Source organism: Ursus arctos, unplaced genomic scaffold (assembly GCF_023065955.2).
Source record: "Ursus arctos isolate Adak ecotype North America unplaced genomic scaffold, UrsArc2.0 scaffold_11, whole genome shotgun sequence".
Classification (NCBI taxonomy): domain Eukaryota; kingdom Metazoa; phylum Chordata; class Mammalia; order Carnivora; family Ursidae; genus Ursus; species Ursus arctos.
Window position 1 is genome coordinate 54,589,385 of NW_026622775.1, and position 26,674 is coordinate 54,616,058.

Genomic DNA, 26,674 nt, shown 5'->3' on the forward strand with positions numbered 1-26,674 from the left:
TAGAACTTTGTCCAGAATAGACCATATAATGGGTCACAAAACAGGTCTCAACCGATACCAAAAGACTGAGATTATTCCCTGCATATTCTCAGACCACCATGCTTTGAAACTGGAACTCAATCACAAGGAAAAATTTCGAAGAAACTCAAACACTTGGAAACTAAGAACCATCCTGCTCAAGAATGATTGGTAAACCAGGGAATTAAGAAGGAGATTAAGCAATTTTTGGAGACCAATGAAAATGAAAACACATCAATCCAAAACCTATGGGATACTGCAAAGGCGGTCCTAAGAGGAAAATACATAGCCATCCAAGCCTCACTCAAAAGAAGAGAAAAATTAAAAATGTAGTTTTTATATTATCACCTCAAGAAACTGGAGCTGGAATAGAAGAACAGGCCTAACCCACACACAAGAAGGCAGGTGATGAATATTAGAGCAGAGATCAATGAATTAGAAACCAGGAGCACAGTAGAGCAGATGAACAGAACTAGAAGCTGGTCCTATGAAAGAATAAAGAAGATCGATAAGCCACTGCCCAGACTTATTCAAAAGAATAGAGAAAGGACCCATTAATAAAATTATGAATGAAAGGGGAGAGATCACGACCAACACCAATGAAATAGAAAGGATCATTAGAAACTTTTATCAACAGCTTTATGCCACTAAATTAAACAACCTGGAAGAAATGGATGCCCTCCTGGAAACCTATAAACTACCAAGACTGAAACAGGAAGATATTGATTATTTAAACAGACCGATTAATTATGAAGAGATTGAAGCAGTGATCAAAAACTTCCCCAAAGGGGCGCCTGGGTGGTGCAGTCGTTAAGCGTCTGCCTTTGGCTCAGGGCGTGATCCCGGCGTTATGGGATTGAGTCCCACATCGGGCTCCTCTGCTGGGGGACTGCTTCTTCCTCTCCCACTCCCCCTGCTGTGTTCCCTCTCTTGCTGGCTGTCTCTCTGTCACATAAATAAATAAAATCGTAAAAAAAAAAAAAAAAAAAAAAACACTTCCCCAAAAACAAGAGTTTGGGGCCTGATGATTCCCTGGGGAATTCTACCAAACATTCAAAGAAGAAATAATACTTATTCTCCTGAAGCTGTTTCAAAAAATAGAAACAGAAGGAAAACTACCAAACCCATTCTATGAGGCCAGTATTACCTTGATCCTCAAACGGCAAAGACCCCATCAAAAAGGAGAATTACAGGCTGATATCCCTGATGAATATGGACACCAAAATCCTCAACAAGATCCTAGCTTATAGGATCCAACAGTACATTAAAAGGATTATCCATCATGACCAAGTAGGATTCATCCCTGGGATGCAAGGGTGGTTCAACATTCGCAAATCGATCAGTGTGATAGATCATATCAACAAGAAAAGAGTCAAGAACCATATGATCCTCTCAATTGATGCAGAAAAAGCATTTGAAAAAATACAGCATCTTTTCCTGATTAAAACCCTTCAGAGTGTAGGGATAGAGGGTACATTCCTCAATTTCGTAAAAACCATCTATGAAAACCCTATAGCGAACATAATTCTCAATGGGGAAAAGCTGAAAGCCTTTCCCTTAAGATCAGGAACATGACAAGGATGCCCACTCTCGCCATTATTATTCATCATAGTACTAGAAGTCCTTGCAACAGCAATCAGACAACAAAAAGGGATAAAATGTATCCAAATCGGCAAAGAAGAACTCAAACTGTCTCTCTTCACAGATGACATGATACTCTATATGGAAAACCCAAAAGAATCCACCCCCAAATTACTAGAACTTATAGAGCAATTCAGTAATGTGGCAGGATACAAAATCAATGCTCAGAAATCAGTTGCATTTTTAGACACGAACAATGAGACTGAAGAAAGAGAAATTAGGGAACCCATTCCATTTACAATAGCACCAAAAATCATATGTTATCTCAGAATTAACTTAACCAGACAGGTAAAGGATCTATAGAATATAGATCTACAAATCACTCTTGAAAGACATTGAAGAAGACAGAAAAAGATGGAAAAATATTCCATGCTCATGGATCGGAAGAATAAACATAGTTAAAATGTCTATGCTACCCAGAGCAATCTACACTTTCAATGCCACCCCAATCAAAATACCAATGACAGTTTTCAAAGAACTGGAACAAACAGCCCTTAAATTTGTGTGGAACCAGAAAAGGCCCCGAATCACCAAGGGATTGTTGAAAAGGTGAAACTAAGCTGGGGGCATCACGTTGCTGGATTTCAAGCTATACTACAAAGCTGTGATCACAAAGACAGCATGGTACTGGCACAAAAACAGACACATAGACCAATGGAACAGAAGAGAGAACTCAGAAATGGACCCTCGGCTCTCTGGGCAACTAATCTTTGACAAAGCAGGAAAAAACATCCAGTGGACAAAAGACAGTCTCTTCAATAAATGGTGCTGGGAAAATTGGACAGCTACATGCAAAAGAATGAAACTTGACCACTCTCTCACACCATACACAAAGATAAACTCCAAATGGATGAAAGACCTCGATGTGAGTCAGGAATCCATCGAAATCCTAGAGGAGAACATAGGATGCAACCTCTTTGACATTGGACACAGCAACTTTGTTCATGACACATCTCCAAAGGCAAGAGAAACAAAAGAAAAAATGAACTTGTGGGACTTCATCAAGACAAAAAGCTGCTGCACAGCCAAGGAAACAGTCAAAAAAACTAAGAGGCAGCCCACGGAATGGGAGAATATATTTGCAAATGACACTACAGATAAAGGACTGGTATCAAAGATCTACAAAGAACTTCTCAAACCCAATACATGAGAAACAAATAATCAAATCAAAAAATGGGCAGAAGATATGAACAGACACTTTTCCAATGAAGACATACAAATGGCTAACAGACACATGAAAAAATGTTCAAAAGCATTAGCCATCACGGAAATTCAAATCAAAAGCAGACTGAGATACCGCCTTACGCCAGTTAAAATGGCAAAAATTGACAAGGCAAGAAACAACAATTGTTGGAGAGGATGTGGAGAAAGGGAAGCCCTCTTACACTGTTGGTGGGAATGCAAGTCGGTACAGCCACTTTGGAAAACAGTGTGGAGGTCTCTTAAAAAGTTAAAAATAGAGCTACCCTATGATCCAGCAATTGCGCTACTGGGTGTTTACCCCAAAGATACAGACGTAGTGAAGAGAAGGGCCATATGCACCCCAATGTTCATAGCAGCATCGTCCACAGTAGCTAAATTGTGGAAGGAGCCGAGATGCCCTTCAACAGATGACTGGATTAAGAAGATGTGGTCCATATATACAATGGAATATTACTCAGCCATCAGAAAGAACGATTACTCAACATTTGCAGCAACATGGACAGGACTGGAGGAGACTATGCAAAGTGAAATAAGTCAAGCAGAGAAAGACAATTATCATATGGTTTCACTCACTCATGGAACATAAGAAATAGCAGGGAGATCGGTAGGAGAAGGAAGGGAAGAATGAAGGGGTGTAAACAGAAGGGGGAATGAACCATGAGAGACTAGGACTCTGGGAAACAAACTGAGGGCTTCAGAGGGGAGGGAGCTGGGGGACTGGGATAGGCCTGTGATGGGTATTAAGGAGGGCATATATTGCATGGTGCACTGGGTGATATACACAAATAATGAATCATGGAACACTACATCAAAAACTAAGGGTATACATTATGGTGACTAACATAACATAACAAAAAATTATTATAAAAAAATAAAGAAATTGTAAGGCAAAAATCAAATACCAGCACATGTAGAAGAATAATGAAGTGGGCTTGATAATAGATTGTGTACTGGGAGCAAAGAAGACAGAAGTATTAACTCCAGACTGCAAAGAACTTTAGAAAAATAGATAATGTGCACAGGAAACGAACGCATCAATGTTTATCTAGCACCTTTGATATGTATCTTTCTTACAAATAACTTCATTTTTCTTGCAAATGCTGTGGGATAGTAATTGTCACCACTACTCTGGAAATAGGGAAAAAAGCATCAGGCAGTTCAAATATCTCACCCAAAGTCACATATCTGGTTGGTGATGGCCACATAATTCTGTGCTCATGTGCCTACCCCTGTACCACAGCTAAACAAGACAGTCAGGCATGAATGAATGTCAAGGTGTGCTAGTACATGAACTGCAATATGTTCATAAACTAACAGCTCACGTTTTTTACCATTTTATGGCCATATTTTCATAATGCAATAGTGAGTGTATGCATATTGCAATACCTGTCTGTAATTTAAAGCATCCAGATAGATTGAGTTTTGAGCAAACACCACAGATTTACAAGGCATGTTGACTCCTAAAGCAAGTGTCCCAGTAGCTGTCACCACCTAGAAAGAGAATAAAACAATTCTTCATGAAATAGCATTTCAGTAGAATGCCATATAGTTACTGAAACTCTCTGCACTTCAATCGAACCCCGGTGAGAAAGACAGAGATGCCCTATTCGCTATTGTATCCCCACACTGACAAGAGTACCTGGCATGTGACAGGTATTCAGTAACTATTTCTTAATGAATGACTAAAAAAGGGAATTTCCTCGTGGCAGGGTAATAATACTTTTACAAACCCTCTTCTTGGCAATTGCCTACTCCCTCCCCTACAATGTATTTGTGAAGGTTATTTCTATGGAGATAACATATCTTGTAATAAGGGAAAACCACAGTTTCATTCCGCCCCTCCTGAATGACCAAAAAGGGAGTAGGGCAAATTTTAAGTTTCTTAAATGATCCATATTTGCTCATTTTCTCATATAATGTTGGGTATTTCTAATGGCCCTCTCTTTCTCTTTACATTGATTGTCATATATGCCATGGCTTAGTGTTAATGTTTAATCATTTTCTCTAATTATTCTGTAACTGAGATCTATACATCTGTGAAAATGAAACACATCCTTTATTATCTATTTTTCTTAAGTTCTTTAATAAAAACAAAAATGGGAAAAGAACATTAAATTTATACCTTAAGTAGAATAAATACCTTTCTTCAAAATGTGTTCTCTATAACAAAGCTATTATTATTTCCATAATGCCTTTTCTAGAGTGACCTAATTATTCATTCATTAAACTAACAGTAATTAAGCACTAGTATTTAACATATACTATTTTAGACAAAAGATAAGCCCGTCAAAATAGGTGTGTGTCTTTTCCTCAATTTATAAGCATGTAGAAAATTTTGTCTCTAGTTATTGACCTTTTTTTAAAAAAGATTATATTTATTTGAGAGAGAGATAGCTTGAGGAGAGAGGAGGGGCAGAAGGGAGAAGCATACTCCCTGCCAAGCAGGGAGCCAGACTCAGGGCTCAATTCCAGGACCCCAGGATCAAGACCCGAGCTGAAGGCAAAATGTGGAAGAAAGTTAAAAGGTAATTTTTAATCTGGATAAAAACCAAAATATATTATTAACAACTTTGCTTAGCTTTTCTCTTAACTAATAACAAGTTACTTATTTACTTTAAAAGTCAATAACTAGAGGGGCACCTGGGTGGCTCAGTCAGTTAAGCGTCTGCCTTCAGCTCAGGTCATGATCCACACTGAGCCCCACATCAGGCTCTCTGCTCAGTGGGAAGTCTGCTTCACCCACTCCCTCTCCCTCTGTGCTCTCTCTCTCTCTAAAATAAATAAAAATCTTAAAAAAAAATACTACCTACAGTAGTATCTTCTCTCTTCTCTCTCCAACCCCCTGCTTTTGTGCTCTCTCTCGCATATACGAATTTAATATACATTATACAAAAAATCTGATACAGGTAATTTTAAAAACTCAGAGGCTATTCTTAAATATTACTCAAGATCTAAAATAAGAAATTATATTAATCCTCATTGTAGATTTATCCAATCTATCCCCATGCATCGTCATGTAACATACTAAATAAAGCATAATAGGGGTTGGTTTTCAAGTTGTTTAAGGTAATCTTCCTCTTGTGCACTGTCAGTGATGGGGAGAGAGCTTTTAGGAGTGACTCAAATAAAAACTGCCAAAATACGCAGGGGGCCCTGAGGAAGTGATACATTGTTGCTCTTACTTCAGCTATTACATTGAGAAAAGATTTGACCAAAACCTATTATAAGTGTCCTGTAAGCCCGCAAAAGGATGTCTGTAAGAAAAATTACATGAACAGCTGATAAAATTCCCTAGATATTATAAATGAAAAAGCAAGGAATTGTTGTTCCAAGATCATAATAGGTATACTGCATTACAGAAATATTTGGAAAAGTATCTGTTTAGGGAATATTTTAATTCTAGAAAAAGAGATAAACTAAATGATAAATTTCAAACCCCCCCTCAATTAAATGAGATGGAAGAATATGCAGTGACATCATGAGTTGTAAAAAAAATAAATAAGTAAAAGATATAATTAGATGAGGAAAAAAAGTTACTATTTTCCCCTCTCATGGACATTCACTTTCATACTGACACAGCTTCAATTTTAGAATGAAAAAATTTACCTACCCTAATAAATCCTTTCCGAAAAAGTATCTCAACTAACTGTTTTTCTTTGAAGCTTAAAGAGCTGTGATGATATCCAATACCCCTTCCTGCCAAAGCCTTCAGCACTGCACCTTTTCTTGAGAATTTTACTCGATCGAACACCATCTGCAAAGTCTGAAAGAAATAAGAGTATTAGGGATTTTGATCATTTATCTAAGTTTAACTTAAATCAGAATAAAATATTTAAAGAAAGTAACATACTATATAATAGTTTGACTAAATGGAGCAACTGCTTGAAATTGATTCTACATGAGTACGAAGAACATTTTACGGCAGCAACAGTAACTATAGGAAATATTCCCAAATCTTTGAACAGCTGTCTCTCACTGTTTCACCCCACTTCAGGGATAAATAGTACTGACAAAACAGTAGATAAACACCCAGAGGAAGTGTGAGTGTATGATCTGCTCTTGCCTGAGGGAAGTCAGTTCTCTACTGGAGCCTTACAAGTTCTCCCCAGGGATAGGAGAAAGAGAGACAGACAGACAGACAGACAGACTTCTCCAGGAAGGCAGAGAGGGCTCCTTACCCCATATGGTCTGAGAGTACTTACTTCTCACTGTAAATCAGTCACGAATGGCCTAAAAAATAACCATTCTCTCACAAGGGGGAAATCCACTTGTGTAGAGAGTTCTATGTACAAAGATAAACATTGCTTATGAGAAGGAGAAAAGAAGAAGGAAGGAAGGAAGGAAGGGAGGAAGGAAGGGAGGAAGGAAAGAAAAAGAAAGAAAGAAAGGAAGAAAGAGAAAAAAAACCCCAACAAACCCTAAGTATCCAAAAGCAGAAGACAGTTGTATAGTCATCCATACAATGGAATATTGAGGAGCTATTCAAATGATGATGTAAATTCATGGTTATTAAAAAGGAAGAAACTATGAAGTTTACTCCCCCAAAAAAGTATACAACAGAACTGTTTGTGTGAGTCACAAATGAAAAAGATATAAAAGCTTCATCCAGAAGGGTAGTGATTACTTCTGATTGATGTCATTGTTTTTATTGTTACTAATTTGTATTTTCAAATTCATCTACCATAAGCAGGAATTGTTTGCATTAAAAAAAAAAGTTTTAAGGAAAAAATGGCATACCACTTTTAGATATTTCAATGTCTTTTGGTAGAATGTTTTAACTATAATATAGACAGCTTCTGATTTTGACAAATTCTGTGTACATTATTTAAAGAGTATTGAACTACATGTACCCAAATATTCAAATGAGGTATGAGGGATTAAGTCTAGAATTCAGGTTGTGAAAAAGCCTTTCTGTGAAAGAAAAAATAATCAAAGGACAGACCCTCTCAGGTGTTAATTTTTAACAAGCAAGAAATAACCTAAAAAACTTCTCCTGTCCTTTTTAGACATGCTCTGCAGAGCCCTCAAGAGTTATGTGTCACTAGAAGGTCACACAGAGAGAATTCTATTCTATTAGAGATTGCATTTAGTTATTACACTCAACAGTGTCTATAACTGAGAAATAATGGCTGATGAGTGAAGTCATTTCCTGGAGGAGTATTTCATTCCACCGACCTCAGTGTCTATTGCTTTTTGATTAGCATATGTGCACTCCTGAGGGATTTCCAGGTTCTTCTTTAAAATCTTGAGTAGATTATTATGTTCAGCTTCATGTATTATTAGCCTTTGATCCATTTTTCTTGGAATTTTCTGCTTTTTTTCATACCTGTTCATAAAAATAAATTTTAAGTAATGAATAGTCAGATTTGGCTACCATAGTGAGCCCAAGACTTCCCAGATCCCCTCATCACCCAGACATTCACTCCTATATACATCTGTACTATTTTGACCCAGACTTCCTCCCCTAATATACTTCCTCATTAGCCTCTGGGACTTGGGGTCGTTCAGTAAACATTTCCCTATGTACCCATATTTTCCCTATTCTCCTCCCTCCCTCCTGTAAGTAGCCTTCTTACCAAATCCATTTCTCCCCAGATGACCTCATGTCCCCTTACTAAAGTGGTAATAGTTTTTCCTTTTTCAGCCTTCATGACACCAGTCTTGGAGATAAGTAGTCCCCCTTGCTCCATATTGCCAATTTCAGGCCATTGTCCTTCACTCCTTGTAATAGAGGCTACAACAGCTCTGAGTTTGGTTGCTAAGGAAGGGCTCTCAGCTATACTGTTCCCTGCAGAATTGTCCTCAATTGACAAGAGCTTCCTAGAAATGCCTGTGAGATTACAACCTCTCTTGGGAGAGAGGAAGAAGCCTAAGGCCAATAATTAACTAATATGAGGTACAAAAATCAGCCACCTGGATCCAAGCTGGGACAATTCTGTGATGCTCCCAGATCTCCCTATTGGACGAGGCTCAGGCAATATTCCAGCAAAACCCACATCCGTGCATATTTTCTTTACTTTCTCTCCCTCCCCTTTTATTTTTGCTTCCTTCACTTTCTGGCAGGTCCCTCATGAGTGCAACGTTTCAGTAAATCGCTTACAGAGGTAACCCCATCTCAGAGTGTGCTACTAAGGAATCTTACCTCAGACATGGTTGCATAAAACCTGGCTATGTCATCAGACCATATTATCCATTACCTCTCAGTGTAATGGCCTTTTACAGATACCCAGATCACTTACACTTTCTTTAATTTTTTTCACTTTTCTCTTAGCTGTGAATATAAGACAACTCCAAATATGAGAAGATGAGCTCACTTGTATCCCACCTCCAACTAACATTACACTTAACTCAAGGAAGAATAATATGACTATGGAAAGGCCTGGCCCTAATGTTTGCAGAGCATGGGGCAGAGTACTAATGGAGGCCCACATATTGTTGTTTAACTATAAGTTTTAAATCAAGGTAACAAACTGCCAAATAAAATATGTTCTCCCCTTCACCTTGACAAATATAGCCCCATAATAATGTGGAATTTAAAAGGGTGAGAATGAGCTCCAGGTGGCCATGCCTCCTAAGATTCATTGACTCCTAACATTATAGAAATAGACGCAGATAGAAGAGGGCCAGAGTGGTACTCTCCAAAACACACGCTCCCCTCTTACCCTCCATATAATGATGGTACTGAACAAGGTATTAAAACACCCTTTATATTTTTATAGTTTGAATTATTGGTCACTAATCCAATTTGAAATGATGGCTCCTAGTGCCCCGAAGAAAAGTTGTCTAAAGATCGGTTTATAGGGGCGCCCGGGTGGCTCAGTTGTTAAGCGTCTGCCTTCGGCTCAGATTATGATCCCAGGGTCCTGGGATAGAGTCCTGTACTGGGCTCCCTGCTCAGCGGGAAGTCTGCTTCTCCCTCTCCCACTCCCCCTGCTGGTGTTACCTCTCTCTGTCTCTCTCTGTCCAACACGTAAATAAAATCTTTAAAAAAAGGGGGGCTGGTATACTTCCTACGCTGTCCCTGTCTGGGCTCTTCACCTCCCACTACTTCCAAGGAAACAGCACAAGAGGCAGAGGGAAGATAAGCAGAAAGGTCAGCAGCAAATTACAGCTTGCTCTAGAATTTGAGAAATCTGAATCAGAGGAGCTGTAAAAGTTATGTCTACTTTGAAGAAATATCTGAGTTTGAATGCTCAGATTCATTTAAAAATATTTATGAAATGACTATTCCCTGCCAAGCAATGTGCTGACCACTGCAGATGAAAAGAGGAAAATACTAATAATGTAGGAAAAGGAAAGACAAGTGAAAAATAACAGTAGTGTATTGTAATAGCTGATCTACTAAATACTGAATATGTAACAGGAACACAGAAAAAAAGATTACTAAATTTAACTGGGGAATTACAGCAAGATTCAGAGAAGAGATAGCAAAATTATGAGTGTAAGCTTTGAGGGCAATCAGAAAGGAGTGTACTTAAAGCAGATGGGTCAGATCATGGAAAAACATAGAGGTAGAAGAACAGGTCATGTAAGAAGAACCATAAATGCTGAGTATTATTAGAGGGGAATGGTAGGAAGTAAAACTGGAAAAGTAGGGCAAAGCCCAAAACCTGCTGGCATACCAACAACATCCAAAAAATTTAGACTTTATCGTTGAAGCAAAGAAGAAGGAAGAAAGAATAGTGAACATTGAATAATTTAATCAATTTGAATGTTAGCAAGAGTAATTGTTAGCTACACTGGAGAGTAGTGAACCCTAAGGCTCTGGAGTCTAAAAAGAAGACCTTTGCAATCATTCAAGGAAGACATAATGAGCATCTACACCAGGCAGCAAATAAGATGGAGAGAACAATAGGGAGACAATAAACATCTTGGACTAGAGTTGCCAGGATTAGACATGAGAACAAGGAAGAGGAGTCAAAAGCAAAGTTCTGGCAAGCATAGAACTGACATTTCTTTTTTTTTTTTAATTTGTGTAATCCATTTATGTTCATTTTATTTTTTTATAGTAATTTTTTATTATGTTATGTTAGTCACCATACAGTACATCCCTAGTTTTTGATGTAAAGTTCCATGATTCATTACTTGCATATAACACCCAGTGCACCATGCAATACGTGCCCTGCTTAATACCCATCACCGGCATTTCAATTTTCAAATTCATTCGATGTTCACTTATGTGACATCATGATAAATCAATGACACCTCCATGTTGTGACCCAAGACAACGAGTTTTGACTTTGTTCTGCGGGCTGACTGAGAGTTGGAGTCACATATGCTTATTTTTTTTTAAGATTTTATTTATTTATTTGACAGAGATAGAGACAGCCAGCGAAAGAGGGAACACAAGCAGGGGGAGTGGGAGAGGAAGAAGCAGGCTCATAGTGGAGGAGCCTGATGTGGGGCTCGATCCCATAATGCCGGGATCACGCCCTGAGCCGAAGGCAGATGCCTAACCACTGTGCCACCCAGGCGCCCCCACATATGCTTATTTTGAGGGATAAATATGTCAGGAACATAATCCGCCAAAGCTCATAGGCTGTGGTCCTGCCTCTTTGAAGTCTTAAATGAGACTCATCTATGCAACTAAAGAATATGTATATAAATATTATGACCACTTATCTTTATCCCATTTTCCGACCCAAATTAAGACAATTTGCAAATAAGTTCAAGCAATAACTAGAACTTCTTTGTAGCACATTCAACGTATGTTTCTGATTCGACCTGTGGAGTATTTTAACCCTTTAACCACTAATCTGTTTCATTAAATACTTACATTGTCTTTTGTTTCTCAATGGATTTTTGAACTTTTCGAAGTTTATTAATCATGTCATGGGCTTCTTTATCAGCTTCGGGAGGCCTTTGTCTCTCCTGCTTTTGCTTCAGGAAACGTCTCACCCATTGAGCTGTTTGTTCTACATCACTTAAGCTGAATCTACAAGCAAATGAAAAGACCACTTGCCTTGAAAACAGTATCATAAATAAAATTCAAATCATATTTCCTTCTACTTTTAACATCCTGACATATACCTGTTGAGCTTTTAATATCTAACTTCATGAGTTTTATCCTGAATACGCACACAAGGTATTCTGGGTCAGCAGACTCCTTATTAACTACCTTAACAGTAAACTGTAAGTTGCCCTCCTTGTATAGACCTTACCCGTGAGGCAACAGCAATTACAGCCCATGGAAATTTCTCCTATAAGAGTAGGTAAGACACTCCACAGGTAAGGGACAGAGAACAATGGATTTTCTCTATTTATATACAGAAAATGGATTGCCCCCCCCAAAACCAAGATGAGAAAAAGAAGTTTAAAAACAAAAAAGAATTATGCTCTTTTATTTATTTGAATTGTTGTTGTAGTTGCTCTTGTATTAAATTCCACTCATATTTAGGTCTCCCCCCGATGGAATCAAAGGCCCTTAGCATTATCTATTTATGCGTAAGTTTGGATTTCACAAATCTTTTGTGAATTTTAGAGACTCCTTTGCTTTTTTCCAGTTTTATTGAAATATAATTGACATGTAACATTGCATAAGTTTAAGGTGTACAACATGATGATTTGATACCTCTGCATATCACAAATTACCATAATAAGGTTAGTTAACACATCCGTCACCTCCTGTGGTTGCCTTTTGTGTGTTATTCTGGGAAGATTTAAGATCTACCCTTTTAGCAACTTTGAAGGATAAAATACAGTATTGTTAGCTATAGTCACCATGCTATGCATTATATCCCCAGAACTTATTCATCTTATAACTGGAAGTTTGTACCCTCTGACCAACATCTCTCCGTTTCTCTCATCCCTAACCCTCTGAGACCCTGGTAACCACCAATCTACTCTCTGTTTCTATGAGTTCAGCTTTTTAAGATTCTATATATAAATGAGATCAAACAGTAAAATATTGCTCTTAGGCAGGAATGGAGACAATGTTGGGTTCTCACCCTAACTTTTTGGATTGTGACTACTTCTTTCCAGAGACCAGATGAAAAGTAAACAAATTGGTATACTAGTAAAGTAAGGATTAAATAAATGGCAGTCTATGCCACATGGCAAGAAATTTTATATGGTAGACAATAAAATAATAAAGTTAGTAAACACTTAACACTTAAACATGCTATTTTCAGACGCTACTCTAAGTACCATAAATATAAGTATCCAAATCATAAATATATTAAACCATTTTGTACTCAGAATCACCCTATGAGGAAAACACTATTATTATCCCTATTTTGTAGATGAGAAAATGGATATATATATATAAACAGATTAAGTGATCTGCCCACGATTCCACAGCTTGTATGTGGCAGAATCTGGCCTCCAAGCCCATGTTCTTAGTCATGAAATCATGTTGCTTCTTTTTTTATTTTAATGCAATTTACTTCATCTAGGTGTACATTCTGTATGAAACGGCATAATTTTCATCATAGTACTTCGTGTTTAAAATCTAGATCACTTGGAAATAATTCTTCCTCTTAAGTCTCTCTGATAACCTATTTAGAATGAATGTGATCAAGATTGGACTTCTGTCAATATCATTTTGTAATACTGCATTAAGGGCTTTCGTAATTTATTTGTATTTAATTCTCACCCCAACCCTATGCGTTACAATTTTTATCACCTCGTTTTGCAAATAAAGAAACTAAGGTTCAAAGCCATTAAGGAGCTGTCTAGAAGTGCCATACTAATTGAGAGCAGAGGTAGGATCCCAATTGGGCCCGATCGTGAAATGTGTGTTCTTAAGCACACACTGATAGTGTCACTAAACATTAAACGTGCTCCACACATTTTTTTCTAGAGACCAAACTGGAGAAGGCTGACAGGGACAATCATTATTCGATAAGCTCTCAGATGTACAGATTGAGCCCTAAAAAAATCCTGATTTATTGATGATCTGGGGCTACTTAGGATTAAATCAAACTGCATAAGACCAAGGATTTTCACAGTATGTTCTGCAGAGAGCCCAAAATTCCAAGACATGCCAAGAGTCAATTCCTCAAGCAAAATTAAATCTATGATGCTTTTGTGAAACATTTTCTCCTTTTTTTAAGTGTTGATGAATTTTAATGCATCAAAATTAAACATTAATTTTTAATTAAAGTTAAAAGACCATTACTTGAAAGAAATGCTCAACTTCAGTACTGATCAGAGTAATGCAAATTACAACAGTAGCAAGACATGATTTTACAGAAACAGAATGACAATCCCACAAGCTTGTGATGATAGGTCTAAATGGGAACCTCATGAACTACTGATGGGACATACGTTAAGAAGCCACATTAGAAAAAAAAGTCATGTTCCATTTATCGCATTAGTTTTCCCGTACTACAAAATACAGTGATCGTGCTCCTAGGTATAGTTTCCAAAGAAGCTTTTACAGGTGCACAAAACACTATGCATTCTATTGTACCCTGCCCTTTTTTTTTTATTGCAGTACAATTAACATACAACATTATATTAATTTCAGGTATACACCAGAATGATTCAATATTTGCATATGTTGTGACATGATCACGACAATCAGCCTAATTAACATCTGTTACCACACATAGCTACAGAATTTGTTTTCTTGTGATAAGAACTTTTAAGAACTAATCTCTTAGCAACCTTCAAATATGCAATGCAGTATTATTAACTATAGTCGCTATGCTATACATTACATCTCCATGACTTATTTATTTTTTACCTGGAAGTTTGTAACTCTTGACTTCCTTCACACATTGGGTGAAAATATTTTACTTCTTAAATGTTTTAAGTATTTACGTGTGCATGAACAATAAATAGTTATTTTTGGATTTCTATTTTGCAGTTAGGCTTTCAGGAATATCTCAGATACACAAAATTGTGTTTGTTTCTAAAATCTGTAGCCATGCTCTAAAGTTAAGTAGGTGAGTTGTGTAACTTCTTGGTAGTTCAGAAATTTATTTTCCTTGTCCCAACAACACAGATAAAAGGAACAATTGTATTGCAATCTCCAAAAGTTCCAAACACAACCATATGTTTAATTATCATCATTATTTTAAATGTATATCACCAATAATGATTCAGTACTATATGTCTATTTATGTGTAAAAAAATTTCATTAAACTTTGCCAGATGAACAAGATAATGAACCTTTATTTATTTGTTTGTTTGTTTGTTTATATCCGTGGCCTACTTAAACTTCCATGACCGAAAGTAGTTTAAAATCTTCTAAAATAAAGAAAGCATTTTATTCTGATCCCAGACTATGTGATCAAAGTTAATCCAGGATACAGAGTACTATCCATTTAATGAATATATTTTGGTATAACTTATGCCTCACCAAAACTGGATGATTACATTCAATTTTAAGCTATTTTTATGCTATAGCATATAAACTTTAGCAAGATAGCAGTGTCTCTAAGTTACAGTTCTCATAACTGTGAATTAAAAACAATAAAATACCCCACCAATAAATATGCTAGCATGTTGTAAGGATACTTTAATTTTATGTGGGATACTTGTATGTGTAAACATTCAATTTATTTTTGCCAAGAACCTCAATAGTTACTGGAAATTTACAAGACCTAAATAAAAATATAATAGTTTACAGTAAAAAGATAAAAAATGGAGTAGGAAACTATTCAAAGGTAGTAATTTGTAATAGCACAAGTAAAAATATTTTTTAAGAACTGATATTTTTTAAGAACTAAATATTTTTTGAACTAGAAAGGTGCATTTTTTAAATATGCATTCTGATAACAAATGAGCACCAAAAATAGTTATGAATACTTTATTACAACAGTGAAGTTTGTGTCATTTTCCTCAACTTAAAAGAATAAGCCTGATACAAATTACAAACAAAAACTAATTAAATTAAATGACTTACAAAAAAAATAATGCCGGTAACTTTTCCATTTGCCTTAGCTTTTCAACGAGAAGTGGAAACATTCTTATCATGTTTTCTGAACTAGAAACTGACTCAGGACTAAGATTCCTCAGAACCATTTTGGCCTGTAGCAATGAATAAAAAAATTATTAGTTTTAAATTCTGCATAATAAAGAAAAGAATTACTACTTTTGGCTAAAGTATTTTCATAGTTGTCTAATCTATATTTCTGTGCTTCCTTAAAATAAAATATAATAAAATAATTATGAAAATATAACATTTTTTAAAGAACCATCAAAGAAATATACAAATCAATACACCATGGAACAACAAAAACAAAAAGATTACTATATATACATGCACACATATATGCAATTTAACATGCATTTATGTAAGGCACCACAAATCAGTCAGAAAGAGGTTGTTCAGTAAATGATTGCTGGTACCACTACAGCAGAAGTTGGGGTAAATCAGTTTTTCTCCATGGCATGTATAAAAAAACCACTTTCAAACTGAATGTTTTTAAATGACAAAATAAATGGAAGAAAATGTAAATTAATTATGTTTCTGAATGGGAGGAGATTACTTAAGTTAAAATGTAATGGAAAAAACTCAAATGAGAAAGTCTAATATATGTCACTCACCCAAAATGAGAAACCTCAATGTGTGACAATAAAACAAACTTTGAAATATAAAGACCATCCTCAACTTATTTAATATAAATATGCAAAACTTACATGACCCCAGGTGAAGGTTTTAATACACAAATAGTTCCCACAAATTGAATTAAAAATCACAAAAGAAAAAAATCCCAAGCCAAAAATGATAAAGGAGTAAAAAATTCTTCTGAGCTACTGTTACTATGATTTCAATCTCTTACTGCATCAAGAACACTAACTGTGGATAGTGACACCTCTGTTCTTGTCTGTTGTAACACTGAGAAAGCACAGAGGATTAAACAAAGAGCAATTTCCTTTTCCTCTTTCTGTTCTATCTCAGAATACTAGACTTTCAGTGCGGCCTAAAGTCCTAAACTTTAAGTTGAAGACTAAAATAATAATAGTAATAATAATGATGATGATGATGATGGCAACAATGCAACTAAGAAAACAAGGAACATAGGGTTTTGCCAAAAACATGCGGAAATTACCTCCTCAGTATGGCCATTTTTAATCCAACTTGTGAATTCTGCCTTTAAGCTCTCTTCATATTTTCTAGCATCCAACTTTTTAACAACTATTTTATTCTTAAAATGAATGAATTTCTCTGGATCGAGCTCCTTGAAAAGAAATCCCACAAAATTAAATAAAATCACGCAAGAAAATCCAAAGATGTTTCTCAATTATGCATTTCATTTAACAGAATTACAAGCTTCTGGAGAGTACAGACTATCGAATGTCTTTTTACCAAATAGAAGATGAGAACAGACAGCAACTAGGGCATAAAGAGAAAAGGAGAGTACAATGAGAAAATGAAGGAATATGAATCCAAGATGTAAAAGAAGACTAAAATATCCTAGCATCCCAGAAATTGAAAGAAGTAATATCTTCAGGAATTCAATGGCATTACACCCCATTAAAATAAAACACAATATGTTAGCAAGAAGATCTGAGAAGGGGTGATTTTATTTTGGAAACTATCTATAATTTTAAAAGATTAGATGCATATGACCAGAAAGGGTGAGACTTTGTCTTTCTGAACAGCAATGTTACCATCCACTATAATACAATTAATTCAAATTAAATGTGTAATTATTACTTACCTGGGCCCTGGGCCAGCTTTCCCAGATTTGAAACATGGTATCATAAAGCTGGATGGTTTCTCGAGGGGAAAGGGTAAGATCAGAAGGGAATCCGTACTTTTCAATCTACATTTAAAACAAAATTAAAAATTTTAATATTCTTCCATTCTATCTTCTATTCTGTCCTTTGCCCTGTGAACCTGGGTAAACTCTCTGAACTTGAGACTGCATTATATCAACATACTCCATGTCAATATAGTAACTGAATATGTTATTTTGGAATGTAAACATTATGTTCTCTTATTAATACTACTTGAAAGTGGGAAATTATTTTGCCTAACTAAAAAACCTATCTGTAAGATAAATCCAAAAACCAGCATAATTTTTAAGATATAAATCTTATTTTGGGGGCGCCTGGGTGGCTCAGTCGTTAAGCGTCTGCCTTTGGCTCAGAGCGTGATCCTGGAGTTCTGGGATCGAACCCCACGTCAGGCTCTTCTGCTGGGAGCCTGCTTCTTCCTCTCCCACTCCTCCTGCTTGTGTTCCCTCTCTCGCTGGCTGTCTCTCTGTCTGTCAAATAAATAAAATAAAATCTAAAAAAACCCAAAAAGATATAAATCTTATTTCTGTCACTAGAATGCTTGTGATTTCTTAAGTCTCTTAGCCTTTTATAGAAGCCTGAGTTTCTTCATTTCTAAAGTGGACAAGAATTCTGCTTGTGCCATAGATTTGTTGCAAGAATTAAGTTAGATAATGTATGTAATAAGTCTAGTGAAATACCTGGCATGTGGTTGATGCCTCAACTGTCAATGATCAACTTATAAGTCTAAATTTTTAAAATCGGTTTAATAACTCTGTGGCTAAAAGCTGGGAATTCAATTCAGTTGTTCTCCACTACATAGTAACTAATGAACTGGCAAAACCTAAGCCAGCCTACGTAGAAAAGGAAAAGAAATAAAAGGTCATAAATTTGTACCATCCTTCATTTGTAAACACAGTAGTATTACAGTATGATCCTATTTTGCAAACCATATCATCTCTAATGTCCCAAGTAATGGTAAGAATTGATCTGTATGAGCAGAAAGAGTCACCAGTTCTTTCAAGGACTTCCTGGGGCTGACAGCTCTCCAGGAGTGAGCAGCTGCTCCTCTGTGGCATGGTAATTGGCTGCAAAAGCCAAGCTCTGCTTTTTTGCCAAAAATAAGCCTCATATGGATTGAAGGGCAATCCTTCACCTCAGTTGGATTAAGGCCAGTTTACTTATCCTGTCCCACCCCTTCCCTTCTCAAACTATTTTTATGATGAAGCTGTAGGGGCAATGATCAGGGTGGATGGTTCTTCTCTTTCGGTTGCCATAATTTATTATGCTTTTTCTTGCCACTGAGTTCTTTCATATTAATCTGAAGTGTACTACACAACATCAAGAAAGGTCTGCTTGCTTTGTATTGCTGCTACTATACGAAACACACTATATAAACACATGCTTCACACACAGCTAGTAATGCCCAAGCCTTTGAGTTTATCCTCCATTCCTGCTGCAAAAGTCCAGAATTCCTGGGGCTCCTGGGTGGCTCAGTCATTAAGCATCTGCCTTCGGCTCAGGTCGTGATCCCAGCATTCTGGGATTGAGCCCCGTGTCGGGCTCCCTGCTCAGCGGGAAGCCTGCTTCTCCCCCTCACACTCCCCCTGCTTGTGTTCCCTCTCTCGCTGCCTCTCACTCTGTCAAATAAATAAATAAAATCTTAAAAAAAAAAAAAGTCCAGAATTCTTAAGAAGACTCATACAACAGCATGACCTTTGCAGAAGTCATACAGGGCCAGAGCACACTGTAGCAGTTCTGCTGCTTTCCAGTTACTCCATTAATAGCTACTGAAAACAGACAAAAGGCAGTTGGACCAAAATACCAATCTTGCTAGGTACTCCAAATCACTGCACTCATTGCTACTTAAAGATAACTTGCCTGGAAACATCCTCCACAAAATAAATAATTTTTAAATACTATGCTGTTTTAAAAATGCCAGGTGACAATAGGGAAAGAAAAAAGGAGACAGAGAGAAAGGGACAGAAAAAGAAGTCTATTATTTATGTGTGGGTTATCATCTGTATTCTAAGTGTGGGGTGTGAGGTCACAGGAATTTTGTCCATACTTAACTTTTATTTAGGGTTCAGATTGGGCCATTGCCACACAAAAAAGAAACTTCTGTAATAAAATCTTATTAGAAAATTACCATGATTAGGATTCATTCAGTTGCTTTTAGAAGCCATTGCATCATAGCCCAAAGGCTATAAAATGATTCTCATCCATGCACTCATTCAGGTATTTGTCCAATAGATCATTCAGAATACTGTGATGATAGGGCAAGCTCTGGAGTCTATCTTGATTGCATCCTGGCCCCACCACTTACTTGTGGTGCAATAATGAGTTAGTTAAATGCTCTATGCCTCAACTTCCTCATTTGTAAAATGGGAATATTAACAAGACATCCATCCTAAAACTGTTGTGATGGTTAAAAGAGACAAAATACGTAAAATTCCTAGAACACAAAGTAAATGCTCGATTTAAGTTGGCTATCTTTACTTAACATATAGTTATTAAGCACCGTTTATATACAAGTTTTTTAGGAACTCATGAGGACACAGAATTTGTCTTCAAGGAGTTATTCTAGTAAGATAAAGAAGACATGCATATAAGCAACTTTAGCAGTAAGCTGATCATAATTGGTGTCATACAAGAAATACAGACAAGGTGCTATGGAGAGAGCATGACACCCACCTAAGGAAGTCACAGAAGGACTCTGAAGATGTTTCACATTAGAAGAGTCACAAAAGATAAACAGGGTCTGAACAACTGGCATTTGGCATCTGTGGTGAAATACTCCAGGAACAATACGAATCATGAAGGCCTCCAGGTAAAATACATCAGATTTTGGGGCCAGGTCAGAGAAGACCTAGGAAGCCAAGCCAAGGAACTGTGGATTTAGTCACTTCCAAAGGAAAGCCATTAAGGCTTGGCAAGATCATAATTATGTTTTAGGAGTTTTACCTGACAACAGAATTTGGAATATATTCTACTTGCTAGGTTTTGAAAGGAAGGCAAACTACTGATTATCACTTTGAGAGGTAATAAGAGCTTGAATGGGTCATTCCTAAGAATAGGATGAGAAAGGAAGAGAAATATGCAAGGAAATTTAAGAAATCTTTCTCCACAGACACCCCAATGCCCCAAATGATATCCTAAGACCTCCACTTTATTGATTCACTACCAAAAAATCATGTTATGATTGTTACGTTAGTGAAATGTCTTTTCCTTATTTAACCTAACTGGCAGTGATCAGATTTTCACATGTACTAGGAGCTCCCCACATAGAGTTGTGCACTGAGATAGTGTCACAAAGGTGGACAGAGAGACATGGGTACTGAGAAGAAGGAAAATGGGCAAGATAATGTCCAAGAATAAATAAAATTAACCAAAAAACTTCAGGTTGAAATTTTAGTCATTTTCAAGCTTTGCGGATCCAGACACCACTGAGGGTTCATTGAAGACTACAAAGTTATTTTTGTTATTTTTTAAAAACCAATGTTAATAAATACTCTTCAACCCTGAGAAAGGAGGATATCCTGCCATTTGAAACAACATGAATGTACCCTGAGCACATTATGCAAAGTTATACAGAGATAAGTCAGGCAGAGAAAGACAAATAACAGCATACTATCACTTATACGTGGAATCTAAAAGTCAAACTCATAAAAAACACAGTAAAATGATGGTTTTCAGGGAATGTGAGGTGGGAAGGTTAAGATCAGTGTTGTTTGAAGGCATAAACTTGCAATGAGTAACTACAACAGAGAGACTTAGTGCATGGCATAATAAATATGGACAGTAATATTGTAGTATAATTATATAATGTGAGGTGCTAACTATTGCTATTACAATTATTTTATAATATATAAATACAGCAAATTAGCATGTTATACACCTTAAATTTATATTATGCTATAGGTCAAATACATTCAATATACAAAATAAAGAATAAAGTTAAATATCTGTTATAAAGTATCTATACTACAATTCTCTTAAGAATCAACTAGGCAGCTTTTCAATTATAATATATATACAAGTAATTTATATTACACAGAACAAATATGGCTAAAATATTACTTACATGATCCGTTGTTAGTGCGGCACATGGGTGGAAATGATCAAAATAAATGTCATGATGTTTTATTGAACATATATGCTTCTCTAAATCATTGTATCTCTCTCCATAGAGCACTAACAATGAAGAGCAAGAATTTCCAAATCAGTGGACGCATAAGGACTGCAATGATTTTCAAGTAAAAGAAAAATTCCAAACATACCAAGTCTAACTTTATATGATTGCTTTATTTGGAAGTAATCTTTGGGAGAATTGGCATAACGGCCAGCATTTCTTTTAAAAGCAGTATTTTTTCCCATTGTATTGTCTTCTTGTTTCCAGTAGTGTTTTACTGATTGTAGCCACCTTAAAAAATAAATTTACATATTATGTAGGCAGTAATATAGTACTATTCCTGTGACATTTAAAAATTGTACTTAAAGGAATAGGCCCTGGAGGCAGACTACCTGAGACTGAATCCCAGCCTCCTTACCGCTGTCCGTGGCTCTCGGTTGAGAGTCACATTTACATTTACATTCTTTGTGCCTCATTTCCCACATTCTGCATTCCATAAAAATGGAAATAATAATAGTAGTAATAGAAATACGATTTAATAGTAGTAATGGAAATAGTAAATCATAAGGGCTGTTGGGTATTTAAGATAAATTACTATTTGCAAAACACTTAGCATAGTGCCTGGCACATAGTAGCCTTTGCTATAATTGTTATAGCAACAAGGCAAAATCTATCCCAATGACAAAATGTTATGGGATTTTCAATTAATAAGGCTTTGCTATCTTTCTAAACATCTACAAAGTGGGACAATAGAAGAAATCTCAAGGTCTGTGGCAGGGGATGTCATTATACTATTTCATTTTTTATTTCTTGCTCAAGGACAAAAAAAAAAAAGGAACATAGATCTATCACTGCTGGTGAACTTTTTTGGACGAACGGAAGAAATTTTCTACTCAATGGCAGATCTGGCTGGGATAGTCCTTGATTTTCCTTTATTGAGTGTGGCCTTTCTCAGCACCTGCCAGGAGGCACTGTAGATGCTCTGTTGCTTGAATAGCCAGAGATAAGTTAATAAACTCACCAGAAAGTTATGAAACTCTTCAGAACCTATATAGAAAGTATAAAATTTAAAATAGAAAAGCATTTATCCAAATTGGAACATAATGCCTACTCAGTGAGATGCTCCGGGTTACTTATGGTAGCTGAAAGAGCCAGAAAGGGACATCGGATCATGACAAGGAGATGCTCCCAGACTTCTGCTCCAATTTCTCCGCCAAGACAATGGACCTATTAAAGAAAAAAAGTTCTCCTTTAAAAAGCTTATTTTAAAATAGCAAATGAAAATAAGACACAGAAGCTCAAATCATCATACATAGTTTCATGTTACCAGGCCAAGTTTATATAAATATCCACAAATTAGGTGATGGCAAATCGTGACACAAATTTTCTTCAATCGCCATAACCAATCCATCAATAATTCCTCTTTCTCTTACTTCAAAAATTTCTTTCAAATCTATGCGCTTCTCTCCATGTCTACTGCCACCCGAGCCACCATCACGTCTCAGCTGCACTACTACAATATCACCCACCACCTAGCTTCCCTCAGTGCCCCCTACATTCTTCTAATCACAGCCAAAATGATATGTCTAAAAGACAAATTAGATCAGTCCATGTCCTTAATTAAATTTCTTCAATATCTTCCTTTGCATATGGAACAGAATGTTAACTCCTTAACAGGGTGTACATTATACCTCACATAACTTGGCCCCCTCTTGCCTCTCTAGCTTCGTATCAAGTCATTCTGCCCCATAGTGCTCCCCCTCTGCTTAGAACATACTGGACTTTTCTGTGTTCCTTGAACACACCTTTCCTACCCCAGAGCTTTCACATGTATCATTCCCTCTGCTTAACCCTCTCTTTTCAGCTTACAGAGTTCAGGCGAATGTCACTCCATTAGAAGGACTTCACTGACTGCCCACTCCAGGGTTGCCCTCCTACAGCCTTACTGCCATTATCAGTCATGCCAGCCCACTTGCTCTGTATATATATAAATAAATATATAACATATATTATATAAAATGGATATATAATATAGTATTTAATAAATATAATATGCTTTATATGCTTTGCATGAATATATAAATATAATATATAATTCTATAAATATATGTCATATATAAATTACATATTATATAAATCTATATTATATAAATAAAATATATAATATATAAATCAAATATATAAATATTTAATATATATTTATATATAACATATTAACATATATTTTATATTATATAAATATATTTTAAGTGTATTATTAAATATAATTATAAAAATATAAAATAAAATATAAGGATAAAATGTTATAAATATCATTTATAAATATTATAAAATTTCATAACATTTATAAATACTATAGAAATGTTACAAATATCTTCCATTCGTCCCTATAATTCTCCATTATTTTCTATCCTGCTCTCTTTGGCCAGGGAAACGGACCTGTAGAGATTACTTTAAAGTGACTCCAGAGCTCTCTGGTTCCCCTGGACTTGGCCAATGGAGAGCCTTGGCAAGGGATCAGGAGATGTGAGGAGAATGAGGTCTTTATTTCACTGGATCCCTTCCTGAAAGTTTACCTTGAACTAGCTATGTCCCTCAACTAAGTAAGTACTCACAATGTGGCTACTTCAGAGTCTCTTTTTGCATCTCAGTAACTTCTTCTTTGACTTGTCCCTTTAAGCATAGGGGTAAGTTACTAGCCCTGAATTACTGTACTAACCTTTAGTTTCCCTCACACACACTTGGAAAACTCTCTTCTTGAATTGTTGTGTTTTGACTGTGCCATTTGTTTTCTGTTGTGTCGATGACTGATAAAATAACTCACATAACTGCTATCATTGTTAGAGACCAAAATGCTTTGATTTCGAGGGCAAAGATTGGATTTTGAAATCTCTACCAGGAAAACTTACGCCATGGTGGTTAATTCTACCTTGTTACAGACTTTTGCAGCATATACCGACATCCCCTATTGAGTCACAACAGGAAAATGGAGACAAAAGACGTATGAGTTACTGAGGAAACCATTTAGAAGGAAGTACCCCCCCACAACCTGAACTCTATGCAAAGGGACAAATGTCTTGAAGCACCAAATATCTTCATTATAGCACTTATGTACACTAGGAAATCAACCTAGAGAAATAATACCAAACCTACCTCATCAAATATAACATATCTGATCCTTTTCACCCATGTTTGGCGATGAGGAGCTAATAGCAGAATTTCAAAGCAGGCAGGCACTGTAATAAGCACCTAAAAATAACATTGTATAAACAAAAATTCTGAGTACTTTACTATGTGCAGACTTTGTTATAAGAATATGAAATATAGAGTTATAACTCATGAATGTACCTGCTAATAATTATGATATAATATCACTTCTGAGGATATTTCATTGTAATTGTGATATATTAGGTTAAGCCTTATGAAACTGTAATTCTTATGAGTCAAAGTTGTAAAATATCAGATTTGAAGTTTAAATTCTTATTTATAAGCATTCAAAGTAATATAAATAGAGTTAATCATCACAGGTTTATTTCTTCAATCTGACCCTGAGATAGTTTTGTTTGAAAAATGTCTATTTAGGATCAACAACTATGGATGTGGGGAGAAGCAGAATTGGGCTGAGGGAGAAGCTATACTTTAAAGCAGGCCTGATGAAACCTCGGCCATCCTGGCTCAGAATTCTGGAGTGAATACTGGCTGTGAGAGCTATTCCACATCAGGCTGAAATGTCCCAGCACTTATACCCCTGCCTAGCTCAGCCACAGGACATGGACTGTGGAGGCAGAACTGGAGGAACCAACAGCTGGCATTTGTCTTGACTACTCTCTCCACATCTGGGCAGCAATGCCATCCTTGAAAGGCAATCTGGGTAACACATCTTCATGTCTGCTCTGCAATGTTCTAGAGTCATCTTTTCACTTTTTGTTCAGTCTTAATTATTTATGAATTTGTTAAGGAGGAAAACTATCTATGGCTTACTTAGCATCAGGGATTCTATCAATAATACATTTTTAAAAATTATGATGAGCATCCTACTCAATAAGAAAATTGAGAGTCTCCTAACTATCAAGAAAAAGTCATTCTGATTAGAAATTGGTGTTTGTTAATTTTTTATAGCATTGGATTCTTCAGATCATGTTGAATCCATTTATAAACCAAATGATGCAATAAACTATAACTGAAATCTGAAGTCAAAATATAAGTGTCCTTAGAGAAAGATGAGTGCTATTTCTCATCTCTTTGGAATGTGACAATATTAAATTTTCTGTAAAGCCATTTCATCTTCTATAAATTCAAAAAATTATTTCCATAAAGCTTTGTCTTCACAAAGGGTTAGGGTTAGTAGAATTTCTGGTGAAAGAGACATATATTAGTACTATTATATAATTTGATAACAAATGCATTAATTAATATATCCTACCTGACAGTTTAGGGCATCATGACGATAGTCCCTTGTAAAAACACCACATAGAGCTTCACCATTTGGCAGATTTTTGGTAAAACGATTCTGAACAGTTGCTGCTACTTGATTAACAAGGGCCTGGGTTGACAAGGGAAGTAATTTGATAATTACATAATAAAGCACAGATGAAACCTCAGGGACTGACAGGAATTGCCTAAAAATATGTAAGGTTATAAGTGCAGAAAGTGTAATAACAGCCCCTTTCTTACACACATCTACTCTAAATACACTAACATGCTCTCTTTGAGATATTTGACTAAGCATGTGAACCTCATTGATAAACCTTAACTTAAAGTAAAATGGGGAAAATATGGCTTAATCAGAAGGAAAAAACAGGAAATGTTGCTCACACATCAGAAAAAATAGCTGAAAACCTGGATGACCAAGGCTTAGAAAGAAGCTGTGAGTCTACCATGGAAGAAAGATCAAGTGAAGGATAGTCCGTTAGATTTGTGGTTCTTATATTTGGGGACTTCCTCCAGACATCTGAAGTTTGAATATATACATGAATACTTTGGATCAGGTGGGTAGCCTGGCTAGTG

The 26,674-nt window shown here is 36.2% G+C and overlaps 1 protein-coding gene across 2 annotated transcripts in view; it reads right to left on the bottom strand.

Annotated features, from left to right (window-relative positions):
- DDX60 (DExD/H-box helicase 60) overlaps positions 1-26,674 on the bottom strand; it is a 102,227-nt gene that overhangs the window by 34,737 nt on the left and 40,816 nt on the right. For both annotated transcript variants that reach the window (XM_026485638.4, XM_026485639.4), the window contains exons 19-30: positions 26,091-26,210; positions 24,821-24,916; positions 22,779-22,894; positions 21,816-21,958; positions 21,620-21,729; positions 17,478-17,582; positions 16,866-16,994; positions 15,716-15,840; positions 11,639-11,797; positions 8,038-8,188; positions 6,473-6,625; positions 4,249-4,353 (exon numbers count right to left, since the gene is read on the bottom strand). In XM_026485638.4, coding sequence (XP_026341423.1) covers positions 4,249-4,353; positions 6,473-6,625; positions 8,038-8,188; positions 11,639-11,797; positions 15,716-15,840; positions 16,866-16,994; positions 17,478-17,582; positions 21,620-21,729; positions 21,816-21,958; positions 22,779-22,894; positions 24,821-24,916; positions 26,091-26,210 — 1,512 coding nt within the window. The remainder of the gene's footprint in view (positions 1-4,248; positions 4,354-6,472; positions 6,626-8,037; positions 8,189-11,638; positions 11,798-15,715; positions 15,841-16,865; positions 16,995-17,477; positions 17,583-21,619; positions 21,730-21,815; positions 21,959-22,778; positions 22,895-24,820; positions 24,917-26,090; positions 26,211-26,674) is intronic.